General features: G+C 44.2%; 1 protein-coding gene across 3 annotated transcripts in view; it reads left to right on the top strand.

The window, feature by feature from the left end:
* gcn1 (GCN1 activator of EIF2AK4) overlaps positions 1-22528 on the top strand; it is a 199526-nt gene that overhangs the window by 120555 nt on the left and 56443 nt on the right. For all 3 annotated transcript variants that reach the window (XM_072498447.1, XM_072498433.1, XM_072498440.1), the window contains exons 30-42: positions 2458-2647; positions 3475-3545; positions 7423-7588; positions 9255-9449; positions 10140-10386; positions 12552-12673; positions 12934-13048; positions 13613-13792; positions 16407-16627; positions 16916-16984; positions 17354-17492; positions 19246-19442; positions 21732-21874. In XM_072498447.1, coding sequence (XP_072354548.1) covers positions 2458-2647; positions 3475-3545; positions 7423-7588; positions 9255-9449; positions 10140-10386; positions 12552-12673; positions 12934-13048; positions 13613-13792; positions 16407-16627; positions 16916-16984; positions 17354-17492; positions 19246-19442; positions 21732-21874 — 2055 coding nt within the window. The remainder of the gene's footprint in view (positions 1-2457; positions 2648-3474; positions 3546-7422; positions 7589-9254; positions 9450-10139; positions 10387-12551; positions 12674-12933; positions 13049-13612; positions 13793-16406; positions 16628-16915; positions 16985-17353; positions 17493-19245; positions 19443-21731; positions 21875-22528) is intronic.

The raw sequence follows: 22528 nt of genomic DNA, 5'->3' as shown, positions 1-22528 counted from the left end.
TTGCTGATATGGATGGAGTTAGTGTGGCGCAGTTGCTTGAGGGGAGTTGGTGGTGGACATCTTGGGGAGGCCCTAGGGGTGCATGGGGCGTATATCTGGGGGGGTGCTGGTCCAGCTGATTGTGGAGTTGGGGATTAAATGAGTCGGTTAAGAGGTCATGGGTGTTCACGCATTTGAGGAGTCTGAAGGCAGATGTTGTGTTTTCGCAAGAGACTCATTTGAAGGTGGCGGATCGGGTGAGATTGGGGAAGGGATGGGTGGGACAGGTGTTTCATTTGGGGCTAGATAGGAAGACTGGAGGGTAACTAATAAGAGGGCGTCCTTTGCGGTGGGGAGCATAGTGGCGGACCCGGTAGGTAGATTTGTGATGGTGTGCGGGATGTTGGAGGGAGTGCCCGTGGTGCTGGTTAACATTTATGCCCCAAATTGGGATGAGGGGGTGTTTAGCGGAATTCTGGCAAAGATCCTGGACCTGGACACGCACCGGCTGATCATGGGGCAAGATTTTAACACTGTGTTGGATCCAAGGCTGTACAGGCCATGCCCCAGACCTATGAGGGTATTGGCAATAGCAAAACTGGTGGATGGAATGAAGAAGGTCGTTAGGAGGTGGGGTGTGTTGCCTTTGGCATTGGCTAGATGGGTCCAGACAGTATAGATGACAGTGCTCCCCCCCCCCCCCCCAAAAAAAGATCTGTTTCAGAATCTCCCGATTTTCGTACCCAAGTATTTTTTTGTAGAGTGAATAAAATGATACTGGGGTTCATGTGGGTGGGTAAGGTTCTCCGCGCCAGGAGGGTGTTTTTGGAATGGGATTGGCAGACCGGGGGTGGGCGGAGAGCCCTGCACATGAGGGACTTCTTGAGACAGGAGTTGGGTTCGTTCCTGCGGCTGCCGCCTTCAGCAGTACAGGACAAGCTTCTGTCCGATGTTGAGATAGGCAAGGGCATGGTGTCAGATATATATGGGGGGCTGATGGAGAGACAGGGTGCCTTGGTGGAGGAGGTCCAGCGCGAGTAGGGAAGAGGAGTTGGGAGGCGTGATGCAAGCCGGGGTGTGGAGTGAGGCTCTGCGGGGGATAAATTCATCCTCGTCCTGTGCAAGACTGAGTCTCATACAGTTTAAGGTGGCGGGTAGGCAGATGGAGTCTTAAGATGGGTCAGTTTTTTCCAGGGGTTGGGGATAGGGGTGGGCGGTGTGCAGGGAGACCGGCGAACCATGTCCATATGTTTTGGGCATGTCTGAAGTTGAAGGCGTTCTGGAAAGAGTTTGCAAACGTAATGTCGAAGATATTGGGAGTGGAGGTGGCGCCGAGCTTGTGGATAGTGTTATTTCTGGTGTTGGAAGATCTGGGAGTGCAGTTGGGGAGAGAGGCTAACATGGTAGCCTTTGCCTCCCTGATGGCCCGGAGGCCGATCTTTTTGTGCTGGCAGGACTCTGAACCGCCAAAGGCAAGGCCATGAGTGAACGACTGTGCAGAATTCCTCCACCGAAAAAAAACTACGTTCGCCATAAGAGGGGCTGAGGGAGGGGTTCACCACGAGGTGGAGGCTGTGTATCAACTTCTTTAAGGGACAGTAGTGCGTTGTGGGAGGGAGGGGGGGTTGTGTTCTGTTTGGGTGTGGGTGTGCTGGCGGTAGATGGAAGGATGGAGGGGGTGGTAAGGGGGAATAGGGCCAATTGTGCATGGTTAATTGCTGCTCATGTTGTTTGTCCATTTCTGTTCTGTATATATTTGAAAATACATCCCAATAAAATATTTTTCCAAACAAAACTTACTGGGGGTGCAGCAATAGATCGCGTCATCTTCAGGCTGCGCAGGAAAGAAATTGGGAGTCCCTGCTCCTGGTCACCATTTAACAACCTTGCTAGTAAGTGTGCATCAAGAGGGAGGACAGTTGGTCAGGACAGGATTGGATTGGCCGTGATGTTTCCCATGGTTGAATGCCCAGCTAATATTTGGACGAAGGTTCACACCTGAACATTGGGTACAGCCGAGGTATTGGAGGGTGCCTGATGCCTGTGGTATCTTCATCTGGCTGGAGTCGATGCCTTTGCAAGAGGATTAAATTAGCGCAAAGAAAGGACGGCATGGTGGCACAGTAGTTAGCACTGCTGCCTCACAGCGCTGAGGACCCGGGTTCGATCCCGGCCCCAGGTCACTGCCCGTGTGGAGTTTGCATGTTCCCTGTGTTTGCGTGGGTCTCACCCCCACAACCCAAAGATGTGCAGGCTAGGTGGATTGGCCATGCTAAATTGTCCCTTAATTGGGAAAAAAAAGAATTGGGTACTCTTTTAAAAAAAAATAAAAAAAATTAAAAAAAATTTAAATTAAATTAGCACAAAGATATGTGTGGAACTCCAGGCTTCCTGTTTCCACTTCTGTCTAATGACATCTTGGAGTTCTCCGGGTTATCTGTCTGTCTCTGCTCTTCTGTAATCTTTATTCCTTTTCAGGTTGTGGGACACCATGGGACTGGAGCTACAGTCAAATCTCTGTTCGTTGCTGATTAAGGATGTGATATACCACGAGGATGCAACACGCCAAGCAGGAGCAGCAGCGCTGTCTAATGCCGTGGCAGAATATCAGAGTCAGGCTGCTGAAGTGATGGCCAAGCTGATTGAAATTTACCAGGAGAAACTTTACGTAAGCTCACTTCTGATAAGTGTGGGAAAAGAATGTTCAGGGTTTTGGGGAAAATTTGGAAACAAAGGTTGCTGGATTTTCTTCATTGCTAACTGAGAGTGTGGAAAGGAATGAGCGAGAATATTGATTGTGTGTGTGTGGGAGGGAGGGGGGGGGGGGAGGGGGGGGGGGCACGCACGCTAGAAAAAGATGCTGGTACAAAGTGGAGATGTGGGTGGGAAGCATATACAGTTAAACTTTGTGGCCCGTCAAGAGATGGAAGGATCAAGGCAAACAGGAAACCGGAAGTTTGATGTAGTGAAGCACAAAGAGCAAGTTGGTGTAGCACAAAAGGAGCAAGTTTAAATGGTCTATGCTCATTTCCACAGTAAACGTTTAAAATTAGTAATACAGGGAGATAGCTGAAGTATTGATCTTGATATTAAAGAAATATGATTGCAAGTGGAAGGTGCACAAGAGAACAAATTAAGATTCCTAGTTTTTTTTTAGAAAATATTTTATTGGAGCATTTGCAATTTTCATAGTTGAACACATTAAGATTCCTAGTTTTGAAGGTAGATTAAGCCTTGTCACTGCAGTTGTGCGGACATCTAGGTTGCGAGAACTGTTTATTGTCAAGATTAGAACGTAGTGCACATCAGCATCTAGTTTATTACAGTACAGGAGACTGCATTGCATATCCATTTTTCGTTTTGTAGAGTACAAAATGTTTGGAAGCTTTTTTTTCACTCTCTTTTTCAATCTTTGTTTTGCATGCTTGTTATTTTTCTTGTGTTGTATTTAGTTCCTGGAAATTGCTAATAAATTAGTTGTTTTGTTTTGAACAGAGACCACCTCCGGTGTTGGATGCCCTTGGTCGCGTAATATCTGAATCTCCACCTGACCAGTGGGAAGCCAGGTACTGTGTCCGAGCGTTTGATAATGAAAGCTCACGAAAGTGAAGTGCTATTTTTTACTCCAATTTCCTCTCTTTACTCTTTTTGAACCTTCCAGCCCTCTGACCCCAGGACCTCAATCTGAACTCCAATTTAAAAAAAATGATTCTTAGGCAGTGGGTGTCACTGGGAAGGCGATCATTTTTATTCCCCTCGAGGTAGTGTGATGAATAGCCTAGTTGAGGTTGGGGGTTCCTCAATTTTGACCCAGTGGCCCTAAAGGAATGACAATACATGCCGAAGTCAGGATGGTGAATGATTTGGAGGTGATATGTTCCGTGAGTGGGAGTATCCCTCCAGTCTCCCACCTAAAATATTCTTGTGTGACCAGGGTAGTGGCTTTGCGCAAGGTATTTGACTGAAAGGGAGGGAGTTGAAAGTTAAGGGAAGGACAGGATTGGCAGCGAAACGTTCCAGGATTTAGATGTTTCAGGCGGGATAGAGGGGGATGTAAAAGGGGTGGCGGAGTTGCGCAACTGGTTAGGGAGAATATCACAGCTGTACTACGGGAGGACACCTCAGAGGGCAGTGAGGGTATATGGGTAGAGATCAGGAATAAGAAGGGTGCAGTCACAATGTTGGGGGTTTACTACAGGCCTCCCAACGGCTAGCGGGAGATAGAGGAGCAGATAGACAGACAGATTTTGGAAAAGAGTAAAAACAACAGGGTTGCTGTGATGGGAGACTTCAACTTCCCCAATATTGACTGGGACTCACTTAGTGCTAGGGCTTACACGGGGCAGAGTTTATAAGGAGCATCCAGGAGGGCTTCTTAAAACAATATGTAGACAGTCCAACGAGGGAAGGGGCTGTACTGGACCTGGTATTGGGGAATGAGCCCGGCCAGGTGGTAGAAGTTTCAGTAGGGGAGCATTTCGGGAACAGTGACCACAATTCAGTAAGTTTTAAAGTGCTGGTGGACAAGGATAAGAGTGGTCCTAGGGTGAATGTGCTAAATTGGGGGAAGGCTAATTCTAACAATATTAGGTGGGAACGGAAGAACCTAGATTGGGGCGGAGGTTTGAGGGTAAATCAACATCTGACATATGGGAGGCTTTCAAGTGTCAGTTGAAAGGAATTCAGGACCGGCATGTTCCTGTGAGGAAGAAGGATAAATACGGCAATTTTCGGGAACCTTGGATAACGAAAAATATTGTAGGCCTCGTCAAAAAGAAAAAGGAGGCATTTGTCAGGGCTTGAAGGCTGGGAACAGACGAAGCCTGTGTGGAATATAAGGAAAGTAGCAAGGAACTTGAGCAAGGAGTCAGGAGGGCTAGAAGGGGTCACGAAAAGTCATTGGCAAATAGGGTTAAGGAAAATCCCAAGGCTTTTTACACGTACATAAAAAGCAAGAGGGTAGCCAGGGAAAGGGTTGGCCCACCGAAGGATAGGCAAGGGAATCTATGTGTGGAGCCAGAGGAAATGGGCGAGGTACTAAATGAATACTTTGCATCAGTATTCACCAAAGAGAAGGAATTAGTGGATGTTGAGTCTGGAGAAGGGTGTGTAGATAGCCTGGGTCACATTGAGATCCAAAAAGACGAGGTGTTGGGCGTCTTGAAAAATATTACGGTAGATAAGTCCCCAGGGTCGGATGGGATCTACCCCAGAATACTGAAGGAGGCTGGAGAGGAAATTGCTGAGGCCTTGACAGAAATCTTTATCATTATCATAGAATTTACAGTGCAGAAGGAGGCCATTCGGCCCATCGAGTCTGCACCGGCTCTTGGAAAGAGCACCCTACCCAAGGTTAACACCTCCACCCTATCCCCATAACCCAGTAACCCCACCCAACACTAAGGGCAATTTTGGACACTAAGGGCAATTTATCATGGCCAACACACCTAACCTGCACATCTTTGGACTGTGGGAGGAAACCGGAGCACCCGGAGGAAACCCACGCACACACGGGGAGGATGTGCAGACTCCGCACAGACAGTGATCCAAGGCGGAATCGAACCTGGGACCCTGGAGCTGTGAAGCAATTGTGCTATCCACAATGCTACCGTGCTGCCCTTTAGATCCTCACTGTCTTCAGGTGATGTCCCGGAGGACTGGAGAATAGCCAGTGTTGTTCCTTTGTTTAAGAAGGGGAGCAAGGATAATCCAGGGAACTACAGGCCGGTGAGCCTTACGTCAGTGGTAGGGAAATTACTGGAGAGAATTCTTCGAGACAGGACCTACTCCCATTTGGAAGCAAATGCATGTATTAGTGAGAGGCAGCATGGTTTTGTGAAGGGGAGGTCGTGTCTCATTAACTTGATCGAGTTTTTCGAAGAGGTCACAAAGATGATTGATGCAGGTAGGGCAGTGGATGTTGTCCAAATGGACTTCAGTAAGGCCTTTGACAAGGTCCCTCATGGTAGACTGGTACAAAAGGTGAAGTCACACGGGATCAGGGATGAGCTGGCTAGGTCATAGAAGGCAGAGAGTAGCAATGGAAGGCTGCTTTTCTAATTGGAGGGATGTGACTCGTGTTGATCCGCAGGGATCAGTGCTGGGACCTTAGCTGTTCGTAGTATATATAAATGATTTGGAGGAAAATGTAACTGGTCTGATTAGTAAGTTTGCAGACGACACAAAGGTTGGTGGAATTGCGGATAGCGATGAGGACTGTCAGAGGATACAGCAGGATTTAGATTGTTTGGAGACTTGGGCGGAGAGATGGCAGATGGAGTTTAATCCGGACAAATGGGAGGTAATGCATTTGGAAGGTCTAATGCAGGTAGGGAATATACAGTGAATGGTCGAACCCTCGAGTATTGAAAGTCAGAGATCTAGGTATACAGGTCCACAGGTCACTGAAAGGGGCAACACAGGTGGAGAAGATGGTCAAGAAGGCATACGGCATGCTTGCCTTCATTGGCCGGGGCATTGAGTATAAGAATTGGCAAGTCATGTTGCAGCTGTATAGAACCTTAGTTAGGCCACACTTGGAGTATAATGTTCAATTCTGGTCGCCACACTACCAGAAGGGTGTGGAGGCTTTAGAGAGGGTGCAGAAGAGATTTACCAGAATGTTGCCTGGTATGGAGGGCATTAGCTATGAGGAGAGGTTGAATAAACTTGGTTTGTTCTCACTGGAACGAAGGAGGTTGAGGGGAGACCTGATAGAGGTCTACAAAATTATGAGGGGCATAGACAGAGTGGATAGTCAGGGGCTTTTCCCCAGGGTAGAGGAGTCAATTACTAGGGGGCATAGGTTTAAGGTGCGAGGGGCAAGGTTTAGAGTAGATGTACAAGATAAGTTTTTTTAACACAGAGGGTAGTGGGTGCCTGGAACTCGCTGCTGGAGGAGGTGGTGGAAGCAGGGACGATAGTGACATTTAAGGGGCATCTTGATAAATACATGAATAGGATGGGAATAGAGGGATACGGACCCAGGAAGTATAGAAGATTGTAGTTTAGTCGGGCGGCACGGGCTTGGAGGGCCGAAGGGCCTATTCCTGTGCTGTACTTTTCTTCTTTGTTCTTTGAAAAGGAAATTGCTGCTGCACCAAATCTTGAATTTCCATACACCTGCATTTCCAACAGGGATCAATGGGCCTGATAGAGAGTAGGCTGACTCGTTATATTTCTCCCTTAACCAGAGTTGGCGTTGAGGCTACTTTCAGGCACCCCAACTGCTTTTCCATTTTACGAAAGCAACTAACTCAACTAATGAAGCCTTCGGGCCCTCTGGTCTGTGTGGCTTAGTTCTGCACCAGTTACACTTACCCATGTAGCATTCAGGGAGTTGTGCAATTTTATTGAAAACATTTTGGCAGTAATGGAATATTTGGGAGAATGCATAAATGAGAGCTTAATACAGTTTATAGTGAGGAGTTCCTTCTTTTGCAGATGTGGGATCGCTCTGGCTTTGAACAAACTTTCCCAATATCTTGATGGATCACAGATCAAGCTGCTGTTCCAATTCTTTGTACCTGAAGCCTTGAACGACCGTCACCCTGAGGTCAGGAAGTGCATGTTGGATGCAGCTCTCTCTGCACTGAACACCCATGGAAAGGTATGTCTGTCTGTTCTCCAAAGTAACGGTAACTTTTGCGTCTTGACTCAGACTGGATTAATTTTGTATGACCTTTCAAAGAATAATTAATTCCTGACAACTGTCTAGACTCTTGCATCAACAGCAGGCACATCACAGAGCTGTTGTAGGCAGCTATTGAATCATTTGCCAGTAACAGGAGCATTAGGAACAGCTGTCAGTTGTGATTCAGTTGGTAACACTCTTGACTTGAGTTAAAAAGATGTTGATTCAAATCCCAGTCCAGGAACTTGTTGCAACAATCTATAATGATGACCCAGTGCAATACTGAAGGAGTGCTGCACTGTCAGTGGTGCCATTTTTCAGATGAGATGTAAAAAGGATGCTCCAGCTGCCCTTCGATAACAAACGGGAGCTCTGATTAACATTTATCCCTTGGCCAACATTACTGGTCATTTTCATGTGGCTATTTCATCGTGCTGTGCAAAAATTGATTGTTTCCTTTCAAACATTACAGCGGTGATGACATTTCACGAATATTGGCCATGAAACACTTTAGCTGTGAAAAAATATAAATGCAGCCCTCTGCATTCATTCAGGGAAATCCTTTATCCCCTGACTGTTTGTAATGAGTAAAGAGTGAGGGCAGCACGGGGTGCAGTTCTTTTTACTGCTGCCTCACAGGGCGCTGAGGACCTGGGTGCGATCCCAGCCCCGGGTCACTGTTCGTATGGAGTTTGCACATTCTCCTCATGTCTGCATGGGTCTCACCTCCACAACCCAAAAGATGTGCAGGGTAGGTGGATTGGCCTCGCTAAAACTGCCCCTTAATTGGAGAAAAAAAGGATTGGGTACTTTAAATTTATTTTTAAAAAGGAGTAGAGAGTGTCTCAGATAATCCAGACAAGTGAAACATGAGTTCTGTAATTTACAGAGTAACAGTAGGAAAATGCCTGTTTTCCTGGAAGTAACCCATAAGGGTACAGGCGAGAAGTAGTCAGCGTGGCAGCAATGGGGCATTTCTCCTAATGCTTTCCAAATATTTGAGAAATCGGGTGAATTAACACTGGTTTCCGTTACTTGGAATTTCAGGAGATGTATTGCGCATTTCAGCATGTAAGGCTGATGAAGAAGGAAATGCTGAAAGATGGCTAGTAAACTGACTTGTAAATCACCGATCATCTTTGACCATGGGTTATCTGGACTCGAAACGTTCGCTCTTTTCTCTCCCTACAGATGCTGCCTGAGCTGCTGAGATTTTCCAGCATTTTCTCTTTGGTTTCAGATTCCAGCATCCGCAGTAACTTGCTTTTTTCAGGCCTACTCTTTTCGTCGGTAATGCCCCACTCTTTGGACCCTCCATTACTGCCTATAAAAACGTCCAATATGTTCTTGGGGTATGCCTTTGACTTCTCCACAAATCTCTTCCCTTTCCTGGTTGATACCCTTCTTAATTCATTCCATTTAAGATATCAGGGTGACTCTTTAAATACAAGTGAAGAGTCTAATTTTACGTGATCTGTTTGATCGGGTGGGCAAAATGGTGTGATCATATTTTCTATGTTGTTTAAACATGGAACTGACCTTCCCAGTCCTTCACAATTAACTTTATTAGAAAATATAAATCAGATGAGTGGCTTGCAAGATTGTCACTCTCATCATCTCTGCTGCATTTTTCCCACTTTAGGATAACGTCAGTTCCCTTCTGCCAGTATTTGAAGAGTTCCTGCGGAATGCTCCCAACGACGCTAATTATGATGCCGTGAGACAGAGCGTGGTCATTCTCATGGGTTCACTAGCAAAGCATTTGGATAAGAGCGACCCCAAAGTGAAACCCATTGTGGCAAAGCTTATCACTGCCCTCTCCACACCATCTCAGCAGGTAACGCACTCCAGTGCGGCAAAAGATTTCAGAAATATACAAGTGATGGGATATACTCCCTTGACTCAGCGGTTGCATTTTCGCCTCTCGAGTCAGATAGTCGTGGGTTCAAGTCCTACTCCAGAGGCTACAAAATCTAGCCTGACACTCTTGGTGCAATGGTGAGGGAGTGCTCAAATGTCAACTGCCATCTTTTGGATGAGGCATTAAATCAAGGCCTCGCTTTTCCTCTTCAGTGGGTGTAAAAGATCTTGTGGCACTATTCAAAGAGGATCAGGGGCATTCTCACTGGTGTCTTGGTCAATGTTTATCACTCAACCAACATTACCAAATATCACATTGCTGTTTGTGGGAGCCTACATTACAACAGTGACCACATTTCAAAAGTACTGAATTGGCTGTAAAGTGCTTTGGGACATCCTGAGCTCATGAAAGATGCTGTCTAGGTGCAAGTCCTTTCTGTGCTCGCATGGATGGGTTAATACATATATAGATATCATGTAAGCCTTGATAGCATTTCTGACACTTTTTGGACTGAACCGATTTTATATAATCCTCCACCTTTTAAATAAACGACAGGAGTTTTTTTTTAACTGCACACTGCGGATAGGAATTGTTTGTGTAGGAGTACGTTTCCAGAATGCTTGGCTATAGACCACACAGCTGAAATAATTGTTCTTGGTGCTGCAGGTTCAGGAGTCCGTGGCCAGCTGTCTACCTCCACTGGTTCCTGCCATCAAAGATGATGCCACTGGGATGGTTCAGAAGCTGCTGCAACTACTTTTGGAGTCTGATAAATATGCCGAGCGGAAAGGGGCAGCGTACGGGCTGGCGGGGCTGGTGAAAGGACTAGGCATTCTCTCTCTGAAGCAGCAGGAAATAATGGTAACATTAACAGATGCCATTCAGGACAAGAAAAACTTCCGGAGACGGGAAGGTGAGATGAGCATCTGTTTATTTCTAAATTTAAAGCCATGAGCACCACACTGAATGATGACAAGGTGACCAAAATAGCACCCACAACATTAAAGGACTTTGCAAACTGGTTAGCTCCAAATATTTGGTTCCTAGTTTGTTTTTCACGTGCAAATAAACAGCAACACAACCAGCAGAGCTACTGTCCTGGACAGTGATTGAACATCAGTTCTCCTTGTCTATGAGTTATTCTGAAAAGTTTGGTCCAATGGCAGCAGTTTCACTGTCAGAAGATTAAGGAAATTATTTTTATTTGCATGCTTGTTTTTCAAGTAATCCAACAAATTCTGTGGGGTCTTTTTGTGCAGTACCAGGTCATTTTGATTTGCTTCTCCCGTAGTTTTTATTCTCCACAGCATCATCCGCCAGTTGTGAAATGTTCAAACATCTTGCATGGTTCAGTCGATTGTTGAAATCCTGCATCAACTACTTTGGCTCCGTCGATTAGAGATGGTGTTTGAGTGGGAAAGAGATGGTTGATCTATTATTTTTTAAATTGTTCAGTTTTGAAGAGGTTTCAGGACAAACCAAAGATTAGTCACACTGGCTAGTAAATTGGTAACAAGGACGCAAAATTTAGGATGCGTCCCAGCAGCCTAAAGGAACAGGTTAGAATTTTCATAGAATTTACAGTGCAGAAGGAGGCCATTTGGCCCATGTCTGCACCGGCTCTTGGAAAGAGCACCCTCTGTCAGCCCACGCCTCCACCCTATCCCAGTAACCCCACTTAACCTTTTTTGGACACGAAGGGCAATTTATCATGGCCAATCCACCTAACCTGCACATCGTTGGACTGTGGGAGGAAAATTGAGCACCCGGAGGAAACCCACGTAGACACGGGGAGAACGTGCAGACTCCGCACAGACAGTGACCCAAGCCGGGAATTGAACCTGGGATCCTGGAGCTGTGAAACAACTGTGCTAGCCACTGTGCTACCATGCTGCCCGTTAGCTGTTAGAATGTGAAATGCATTATTATAAAGGTCTGTTGAAGCTGATTTGGTCAATGTTAAAGAGGGAATTAAAGAAGTATTACAGTATTCCAGGAAAATAGCACAACAGTAACTGACAATGGTGGGCAGTTGGCAATGCCGCGGACACAATGGGGGTAATATAGACATCTCCAGTGCTTCGATTTCTGTGAATGTTTGCACTAGGTCCTAAAATCTGGTTTATCTTGCATTTGATCTTAGCCACTGAACAGTGCCATCAAAACCATTTCAGTGCTCCAGATTAAGCTGCAATTATAAATATTGAGTATTGTTGATGCTGTCAAAGCTTTACATCTTGCACTCATCAGGACAAATGCAGGAATGCCAAATTGGATTGGATTGGATTTGTTTATTGTCACTGTACCGAGGTACAGTGAAAAGTATTTTTCTGCGAGCAGCTCAACAGATCATTAAGTACATGGGAAGAAAAGAAAATACATAATAGGGCAACACAAGGTATACAATGTAACTACATAAGCACCGGCATAGGATGAAGCATACAGGGTGAAGTGTTAATGAGGTCAGTCCATAAGAGGGTCATTTAGGAGTCTGGTAACTGCGGGGAAATTTCAAAGGGAGTCGCAGTTTATCCTGCATGAGAAGGGTATTGATTGGTTGGCAAGTCGACTCTGATCAAGGTGTTGCCATGACAAATGCCCAACAGAACTATTGTCCCCCATGTTTTTGTTAATTCAAAAAAGACGCACTGTCTGGGCATGTCCCTGGTACATTCTCCATGGCAACTCCTCAACCAGAGTAGACTTGGCAACCAATCGGTACCCTTTTTTTCTATGCAGTATAAATCGTTGTTCACTTTGGAATTTGGTATTCCTGCATCTGCCCTGATGAGTGCAATGAAAAGCTTCAAACACGTGTCTCTTTTTTTCAGCAATACTCAAGTTCTGCATTGCCAAGCGACTATTTATAAATTCACTCAGACTTGTGGCACGGTGGTAGTGCTCCTACCTCTGGACCAGAAGCTCCAAGTTCAAGTCCAATGCCAGGACTTGTTGGCCAGAAGGATGCAAGAGGGAGTGTTGATAACGCGGTTCAATGGGCTGATAATCAACTCGGGAATCCTTCCACCACTTCAAGTATCAGCAGAAGCATTTACTCTGTTATTAATTCCTTGGTAGGTGCTCTGTTTGCCTTTGAGATGTTGTGCAATATGCTGGGGAAACTCTTCGAACCGTATGTCGTACATGTACTCCCTCACTTGCTGCTGTGTTTTGGTGATGGGAACCAGTATGTGCGAGAGGTCAGTGATTCTTGTATTTGTGTCCAAACAATATTGAAGTGACATTTGGTATCTTGTCACTTTTTTAATACAAATGCTTGTGTCATTAAGTATCCAAAATAAAAATCTAAGTTGATGCATTCTTATTATCTCTGTACAAGTTACAGATGATCGGTAGTTTTCCCTTTCGGAAAACATTATAGCTCAGTTTTTCTATTTGCATCACTCTACAGATCTCTAGTTTGAATAATATCCATGACTACAACTCATTTTCTCCATAGGCATCTGATGACACTGCAAAGGCAGTGATGCGCAATCTGAGTGCACACGGTGTGAAGCTGGTACTGCCATCGCTGTTGGTGGCTCTGGAGGAGGAATCTTGGAGAACTAAAGCAGGTATTTGGCAAAACACTGAGGGGCCATTTTAACTCCACCGGTCTGCTAGAGACTGGGCTGATGGACTGTTAAAATCATCACGAAAATTATCTGCCTTGGAGCCACCAGGAGCTGTTACCTGCTCTGCTCATCTGAGCAGACCAGCCCCACCAAAGGGGTCGTTTTTCTTACTGGTGTATCCTGGGCCCCAATCACAAAAGTTGGACCGAGCTGCACCTTTAACGTGACTACATCGCTGTCCGACCAGCTGAAGATGGTGGAAAAGAAAATCAGAGCTGGGCGAGGCCCTGTCCATTCTCCCCCTTGTGGCTTGGAACAGGTGGGAGGTTGACTGGGAGTTTAGATTCGAGCTTAGGTCGCTACCATACCGTCCCAAATCCCATCCAAGTTATCAGGGCCTAAGATGCTGTTCTTTATATTTGGTTTCCCAAGCTAACTGCAAAACAGCACCAAAAATGAGATAAAAAATGTTCTTGTTCTGTTCAAGTCTGTATGACTTTTATAGTCATGCCAAATCTGTGCTCAATGTGCACCCTGGCACTGTGTCTGTTTCTGTACCTTTAGGTTCTGTTGAATTGCTCGGTGCCATGGCATACTGTGCTCCCAAGCAGCTGTCATCCTGTCTGCCAAGCATCGTGCCCAAGCTGACCGAAGTACTGACTGACTCTCATGTGAAGGTGCAGAAGGCAGGGCAACAGGCCTTACGGCAGATTGGCTCAGTCATCAGGAACCCTGAGATCTTGGGTGAGTTTTTTGTACAAACCATGGGGCGTAGAAAATTGATGGCCTGTGCCAATCATCATTTGTAAGCCTCCAGATAATACATTTCTCAAGCTATTCTGTGATAAATATTCTTATTCTCCACATTATAAAACACATTTGTTTTAAAAATGCAGAGCGCATCCTTTCCGGAATGGTCTGGGGCATTATGAATTAACATAATGGGTGCTATCTTGGTTAAGTATTGTTCCCCCTTGTACTCTTTATGCGGGTTAATTTGGGACTGCACTTTTTGCGATTATTTTCTGTACCCACTGTCGGTAGTCCCACTGTCGGTAATGGTCATCAAATGCTTGCTTGTATTATTTTTCCTTTTATTGAAAGCGTAGGACTGAAGTGCACACTTAGAATCATAGACATTTATGGCACAGAAGGAGAGCATTCTGCCCATCTATTATGGCTGCTGATAGAATTATCGCATCTTCTTCCACTTTCCAGCTGTTGGTCGGTAGTCTTATAGGCTACGGCAAGTACAAATCCAAATATTTTAAAAATATGATGGGGATTTCTGCCTCTAACTCCCTTTCAGGGAGTGAGTTTCAGACCCGTATCATTCTCAACTTCCCTCTAATTCTTCTATCAGCTACTTTAAATTTATGCCCCCTATTTGCTGACTTCTCTGATAAGTGGAATAGGTTACTTTTATCCACTCAAGCTAAAATCTCGCCTACGCTTCCTCTGTCCCAAAGAAACCAACTTCACTTTTTTCTCATGGCTAAAATTCTCCAGTCCTGGCTGCATCCTTGTACATCTCCTCTGTACAATCACACCCCTCCAGTAATGCTGTGACTGCAACTGTACGTAATACTCTAGCTGTGGCTAACTAGTGTTTTGTACCGTTCTTTCATAAAATTCCTGCTCTTATATTCTATGTCTTTGCGCATAAAGTATCCCGCATGCCTTTTTGACCACAATACCTGCCTGTCTTGCTACCTTTAGGGCCTGTGGACATGCATCCAAAGGTCCCTCTGTTCCTCTGCACTTCTCGGTAACCTCTTGACCTGCCGCACCACCTAACTCCCCATAGCCTGTCCACCATGTACAAGGCACAAGTCAGGAATGTGATGGAATGCTCCCCACTGGACTGGATGAGTGCAGCTCGACACTATCCAGGGCAAAGCAGCCTGTTTGATTGCCATCCCATCCACAAACATTCAGTCGCTCCACCGCCAGCGTACAGTGGCATCAGCATGTGCCATTAAGAAAATGCACTGCAGCAACTCAACAAGGCTGCTTTGACAACACTTTTCAAACCTGAGGCCTCCACTGCTTTGAAGGACAAGGTCAGAGATTCATAGGAGCACCACCAGCTGCACGTTCCCCTTCAAGCCATCCTGACTTGGAACTATATTGCCGCTCTTTCACTGTCCAACAAAGTATGACTGAATAAGAGGGAGAACATAGATTTATGAGACTAAACCAGCAAGAAATATAGCAAGAATGTATGCTAGTATGTAAAAAGGAAGAGAGTCACTAAAATATTCAATTGTCTCATCGTAGATGAAACGGAAATTATAATGGGAAATGGTAGTGATTTTTTAATCTGCTTTTATGGTAGAGGCACTAAAATATCCAAATAATAGTGGAAAATTAGTGGGGTGGTAAAAGGGAGGGAGGAACTGAAAATAATAATTAACAATTAGATAAATACCACCAATGCCCCTCCAACTGCTCAACTTCATTTCCCAAAATGAAGTTTATAGCAAATGAATAAATAGCTACACAATCTATTTCTAGTTTTAAAACATTTTGAGGGTTCAATATTGACTAGGACACAAAGGTCCATGATCCTCTTTGAATGGTGCCTTAGGAATTTTTTTATCTAACTAGTTTCCAGACAAGACTTTAGTTTAATTTCTTATCTAAACAATGACATCTCTGACAATGCATCTCTCTGTTAGTACTTTACTAAATGTCAGCATGGCTCTCTAATTGATCGTAATGGGGTAGACCTGTGAATGGGATCTAAAATTGGTCCCCTCAGATTCAGATAAGACTGCGAGAGAATGCTTCAATGAGTGAGGTAAGTCTCAGCTCTGCCAACCTGCACTCGAAAGTTATCGGCCTGGATAAGTGGATGCGTCCTAAAGAGCTGGAAGTGTGAAATCCATTTTGCACAAACAGAAACCCTGCAGTTAAATAAAACCTTGCTTGTGGCGATTGTTAAACATGGTGCAAAAGCAAAATACTGCGGATGCTGAAAATCTAAAATAAACACAGAAATTCTGGAAATACTCAGCAGGTCTGGCAGCATCTGTAGAGGAAGAAACAGAGTTCATGTTTCACAAGTGTGACCTTTCAACAGGTCTTGTGAAAGGTCACAGACCTAAAATTTTAATACTCTCTCTCTACAGATGCTTCCAGACCTGTTGAGTATTTCCAGCATTTACTGTTAAACATGTTGTTAAACATGTGTGTCTGAGACCTGAGTGACTCCTGTCCCAAAATACAGGCATTTGAGCCTGGCATTTCCTGTGCTGGTGATATTGAAATGTATTAAGAGCTGTCTAACTTGCTTGACTTGCTCATTCTATTGAACATTAATGAAAATAATTAATGTGTTAATTTATTTGTTCAGCAATCACACCCGTCTTGTTGGATGCCCTGACGGACCCATCCAGGAGAACACAGCTGTGCCTTCAGACTCTGCTCGATACCAAGTTTGTCCACTTTATTGATGCTCCATCTCTGGCCCTGATAATGCCAATTGTGCAGCGTGCATTCCAGGATCGATCCACAGATACTCGTAAGATGGCTGCTCAAATCATTGGGAACATGTATTCCCTTACAGACCAGAAGGTGATGCTTGTGATATTGCAGATGATGAACACATCATACTTTATCCCTTCCTGTATTACTGGAAAGGTTTAATCCATTTAATTACTGCACCAGTAGATATGTAATCCAGTGGCTGATTGGATTATTAATTGGAGGTACAATATGGGTGTACATCTGTTCGTTCAAAACAAGTGGTTATCCTGAGCTGGGATGGGCTAGTCAGTATGAAGTTCAAAGTTAATGGATAAGTAAAATGAGAATTGTGACCAAACCAAAATTGTTGACTACTTTCCATTGGTTTGTTTCTAGGACCTTGCACCGTACCTGCCCAGTGTGATGCCTGGATTGAAGCTATCTCTGCTAGATCCTGTTCCGGAGGTCAGAATCTTTACTGTCTCCTGTTAACATGACTTTGGCTATGTTCAACATATCTGCAACTAATTCCAAACTGCCTGTAAAACCGATTGTAATCACAATACTGGAATTACTTGACAAAAAGCAGCATTAATGATTGGGAATTGAACCAGTCTTGGTTAGTAGCTGATTGCTTACACTATATATATATTGAACCCAGATTTTCCTGGGTTATGCTGCTGACGCTAAGCTGAGCTAAACTGTATTGGGTTGCTCTTACCAAACCTGCATGTTCTCTTCAGTGCATGAACTATATGCCTGTTGGGCCAGGCATAAATGTGAAAGGTTTGCTTTAGTGCGCAATCATGTTCATGCAGTTCTTTCATATGCCAGGTTCGTACAGTGTCAGCAAAGGCTTTAGGAGCGATGGTGAAGGGAATGGGCGAGTCATGCTTTGATGACCTGCTACCTTGGCTTATGGAGATGCTGGCTTCAGAGCAAAGCTCGGTTGATCGATCTGGTGCTGCGCAAGGTGAGGAAGACAGAACTTCAGAAAGAGCAAGTGTTCCTATAATAGCTGATTAATTAGAAAACACGCACACTGAAATCCTTCAATTGTCTAACCTATACGTGCAGAATATCACCAAGTTTGTTGTCACTGGACAAGGAAACAGTTGATTGCTACTGGGGTTTTTTTTTGCACACTTCATATTCTGTTCAGTGTTATGAAAACTTTGTTTCATAAAAGCTATTTTTCCGTGGAATAGTTGAGCAGTTTCTTTTATAAGATGGAATGGTTTGTTCTACCTGGTATGATGTATGTGGCCAGGTGTTTGTTGTCACATCCCCCTGAAGTTGACTTCCAGCAACTGTTGTTTCCCTCAGATGTTCACTATTATTTTTCTCTCCAACCCCACCACCTCCCCTAAATGTAGATTATCATGTACTTTTCTGTTGAGTTCCCATCTTGAAAGGTGAGTCCAATTAGGAACTGAACTGAATTTGACTTCCAACTTGCACCAGTCCTGCTTTTTGTCACTAACTGCCACTATATTTTATTTGCAAAGTTTATCAGTGTTTCTTTTTTACCATTTGCGCTTCAATTTGGTGATCGTCACTGATTCAATATAGTTTGTTTTGTCAAGTAATCTAACTCTAAGCTGACAGTTGTCTGTCCATCTTCATTGGTTTGTTCTTGACGTGAAATGAGACCAGCACCTCGAGCCCTACAGGTAGCTAATTGGATCTCCCCCAAGACCAGCACTATTTTATAATTTCTCCAGAAGAGCACAGATTATGTAGACTTGTTCATTCTGCACAATCCGCCTGCTATATTTTTATACATGATCCAATGGCTTTGCTTAACAGATCTTGACTCTCTAAACAGTTCATGGAGAACATTGCAAATTGTCGAAATCTTTCTCAATTTCCAGTTGATATCAGAGCATTGTCACCCCTGCAGTTTCCCACACAGCGAACTCTTGAGGGTTGATCATTCAAGAGCTTCCTTAAATAAAGTAACATGAGGAATGGGATGTTCAGTCCCATGGCCTGTTCCACCATTTACTAAAGCCTTGGCTAATCTTTGACCTCCATTCCACCCTGCTCTCCAAGTCCATATCCCTTGATTCCCCAAGAGTCCAAAGATCTATCAATCGCAACCTTGAATATGCTCATGGACCAAGCAGCCGCAGCTTTGGGTGGAATATTTCAAAGATTCACAACTTACTAAATTAACATATTTCTAAATGGCTGACTCTACCCTGTGACTTAGTCCTGTAATTCTAAACTCTACAGCCATGGAAACAGCCTCTCACCATCTACCCTGTCAAGCCCTCCAAGAATGTTATAAATTTCAGTGTGGAAAAAAATGGAGGGTGCAATATCTGAAGCGGGGCCATCCCTGCATGGTCATCAAGGAGCAATGTTTCTTTTTGATGTGCAGTCACTTAAAAGTTGAACTGAGACATTAATTAAGGACGATAACCAACGGTAGGACATTTAATATTCAACTTGCTGCCAACACAATTGGTATATTTTCATAATATTTTACACATAACTGGCCATTGGAGCTATAGATGCCATTCCAACCCCCAATGGTAACACTGCACAAAACTCCAGTATTCTGTCAAAAGGCAAAGTAATCTAGTTTTTAATACCTTTCTGTATTTCCCGTATCAGCCTCCCCGAACAGGCGCCGGATTGTGGCGACTAGGGGCTTTTCACAGTAACTTAATTGAAGCCTACTCGTGACAATAAACGATTTTCATTTTCATTTCATTCAGGCTTGGCTGAAGTAATGGCTGGACTCGGAGTTGAAAAGCTGGAAAAACTCATGCCAGATATTGTGGCCACTGCCAGCAAGGTGGAGATTGCCCCACATGTCCGCGATGGTTACATGATGATGTTCATCTACCTGCCTGTGACCTTTGGGAACAAGTTTACAGCATACGTAGGAGCCATCATACCTTGCATTCTGAAGGTAAAAAACAGTTCTCAGCCAGCGTAATAGTTGCCCTGTCCGCACTTATCCCAAGCAGTCATCAGTTATCTGTATTAGCCATCATCATGGGCAATGCTTCAAACCTGCCGAGCATGCCAACTATTTGTGCAGGATGGTACTTGCAAATTTAAAAGCTTTGCAGTTTTCAACCAAAGTCTGATATTCACGCAACTTCAATCAGCTGGTTGTACTTAACTATAGGAGGCACTTAGAAAATGGAGACTTGGGCAGCTTAGTTAAGATGGCTGCCATCCACCACACATAGTGGGCAATTAATTAGCATTTAATGCTGTCGATTGACTCTTAGTTAAGGGTGGCTGAGGATCACTTTGTTGATCCCTTCCCATGTAGGCAGATGTTGAGGGGAAATAATTCCTCATCCAGCCCACTTGTACCATCACTTGAGGGTGAGTATGTGGAAATAATTAGCTTTCATGAAAATATAGTGAGCATTAATTAGATTTCAGCTGGAAGGTTCCATGCTGCAATACAAACTATTATTGAGGGAGAATTACCTTTTATTGCCAATATATTTCTTCATAAAGGCTCAGTGTGATTGAGTATTCCCTATTAAGTCACTTTTCTTCATCCATGAATTTTGTGGTTTAAGTAACTTGAGTTTTTAATCTATAAATTTGTTGCTCTCTTGCATAGGTGGCATAGATTAATTCCAGCAAAAGTGAGCGGCACTCAGTCTTTTGTTAGCTTAAGATGTGAAGAGAATTATAATTTCTACTTGCCCAAGAGGTGAATTTTAACAACCAAAAACCGGTGGGTTGGGGAGGAGCAAGCTGTTCAATTTGTTTGCAGGATTCAGATTTTTAAAATTTGTACATCTGACCTAACCCCAATCCACCAGTATTGAGTGTTAAAATTCACACTTCAGTTGTTTTTGCTGCCTTCGTTGGGTAACTCCCAAAGATAATTATCTTCACATTTTAAGCTGCTCTTCTAACAAGAGAAGGATGCTCACTGTAGCTGGGATTAGCCTATGCGGAAGAGAGGCGAAGACAACTTGGGTAGAAAGTAACAGCACTGCTTGTGGGCCAGCAATACTTCCCTCTTCCCCCAGACCCCCTCAAATATTCATCTGCTCACCCACCAATGCAAGCATCGATGTTGAGGATCGGACCTGTCTGCTGCCGAGTCCTCTCCACCCTACTGGAATTCATGCCTCACTCTGGCTGACTTCCAGGTGGGGTACTTCAAGGACAAGAGACACTCTAGAGTCAAAACTTCAGACCGTGTGAGGGGAGACCAAGGATTTCCAGGTCCCCACTTCACAATCACACCACATCCACATCAGCTGCTACGGGACTAAGACTTGGGTAAGTTAGTTACCAGTATCAGATTCTGAAAACAAACCTAACGGACTACAGATGTCATTATTGCACATGGAAGAAGCATCTCCTATATATTATTTCCCACTTTCTCTGTCTGTTAGTTTGACAAAGAGTCATTGGACCCTTTTCTCTCCCTACAGATGCTGCCAGACCTGCTGAGATTTTCCAGCATTTTCTCTTTCGTTTCAGATTACCAGCATCCGCAGTAATTTGCTTTTATCTCCTATTTCTTTGCTCAGCGGTCACTTGACATGGCTGCTAACAATCTCCCTGAGTCAAAGCAGGTGGTAAAGCCTCCACTCCCCGACACGCAACTGCCTTCGATGACCAGCATTTATAGTCTATGCTGATGCTCCAGTGTGATATTGAATCAATCATGTAGATGTCTATAGCTAAGAGCTCAATTAAGACCCTGTTTCTCCAATCTTGTGGTTCAGGTGTATATTTAAAAGGTAAGAGACTGATACCATTGTCCTGCCCTGCATCCATTCCTCAATTAAGTGGGCATTTGTTGCATTGCTGTCTGTGGGATTTGCTTTTTGCAAAGTCACTGCTTTGTTTATCTAGTCCCTACATTTCAGTGTAATTCCTTGTGAAACATTTTGAAATGCCTGGGGGGCATGGTAAAATGCAATATAAATGGAAGTCTGCCTTTTCTATACATGGAAGCTGGTCTGTACTGTGTGCACAAGAGAGCATGTATTCTCTCCGTAGTTCTACACAAGATAATCTGTTGGGTAACACTGTTTCGGTAGCACTTTGAGTATTCACAAAAAGTCAAAACCAGTCCCTGGTGCAATGTGGCTACTGAAGGTAAAATGTCAGGAAGGGACCAGGGTGTGAATATATCAGCAAGGCAGTAAGTGATAGTCCTGTGGATAGGGTGCACTGCTGGTTATTATCTAATATGAATTGTTTTGTCTAGGCTCTGGCGGATGAGAATGAATTTGTTCGTGACACTGCGCTGCGTGCTGGACAGCGAATTATAAGCATGTACGCAGAGACTGCTATCGCACTTCTACTCCCAGAACTGGAACAGGGATTGTTTGATGATAACTGGAGGATCAGGTACCAAGAACATTGCACTTGATGTTAGAGCGACTGTTGTATTTCATTGTAACTATTAGCTATCGGATCATGTTCTCTTTTATTTTAAAGTATATGTTTGACTATAAATTTGGAAAATAGAAATACCTTGGGTGAGGAGTGACCAAGATTCTTGCGCATGACTTGCATAGCATGATTTAAAGGTGAATGGGTTCTCGTTGAAAGCCCTACGAATGTAGAAGAAGGAAGCCCGATTCACATCCTCTTCATGTTGTGTGTCATTGAGTGGGCCCCATCAAAGGCTGGTAGATATTTTTGAAGTGTGGTGCCCAAGATTGAGCATCGTGCTCTAGATGCAGATGAATTTGGACCAATTTAAACTTCCTCCCCTTCTTATCCTGCCCCCCCCCCGGTTGACCAGTAAGTACAATTGCACTTACCACTTGACATTTCTCGCTTTAGGTAACAGATTGAAAGGAGGTATACACAAATTTCTAACTTTTTAAAAATTCTGTCTACAAACACAAGCAATTAGTCCTCATCCAAATGGAAGCGAACAATAATTGAGATTGTCCCTCAAAAATTGCTCTCATGGTTTCCTACACCAGGCCCCTGTTAGTTTTTTAAATTTAAAGTGCCCGATCCATTTTTCCCAACTAAGGGGCAGTTAATCAT

The sequence above is a fragment of the Scyliorhinus torazame genome, chromosome 1 (assembly GCF_047496885.1).
Source record: "Scyliorhinus torazame isolate Kashiwa2021f chromosome 1, sScyTor2.1, whole genome shotgun sequence".
In the NCBI taxonomy this organism is placed as follows: Eukaryota; Metazoa; Chordata; class Chondrichthyes; order Carcharhiniformes; family Scyliorhinidae; genus Scyliorhinus; species Scyliorhinus torazame.
Note: the sequence above shows the minus strand (reverse complement) of the source record. Positions and strands in the feature narration are given on the sequence as shown.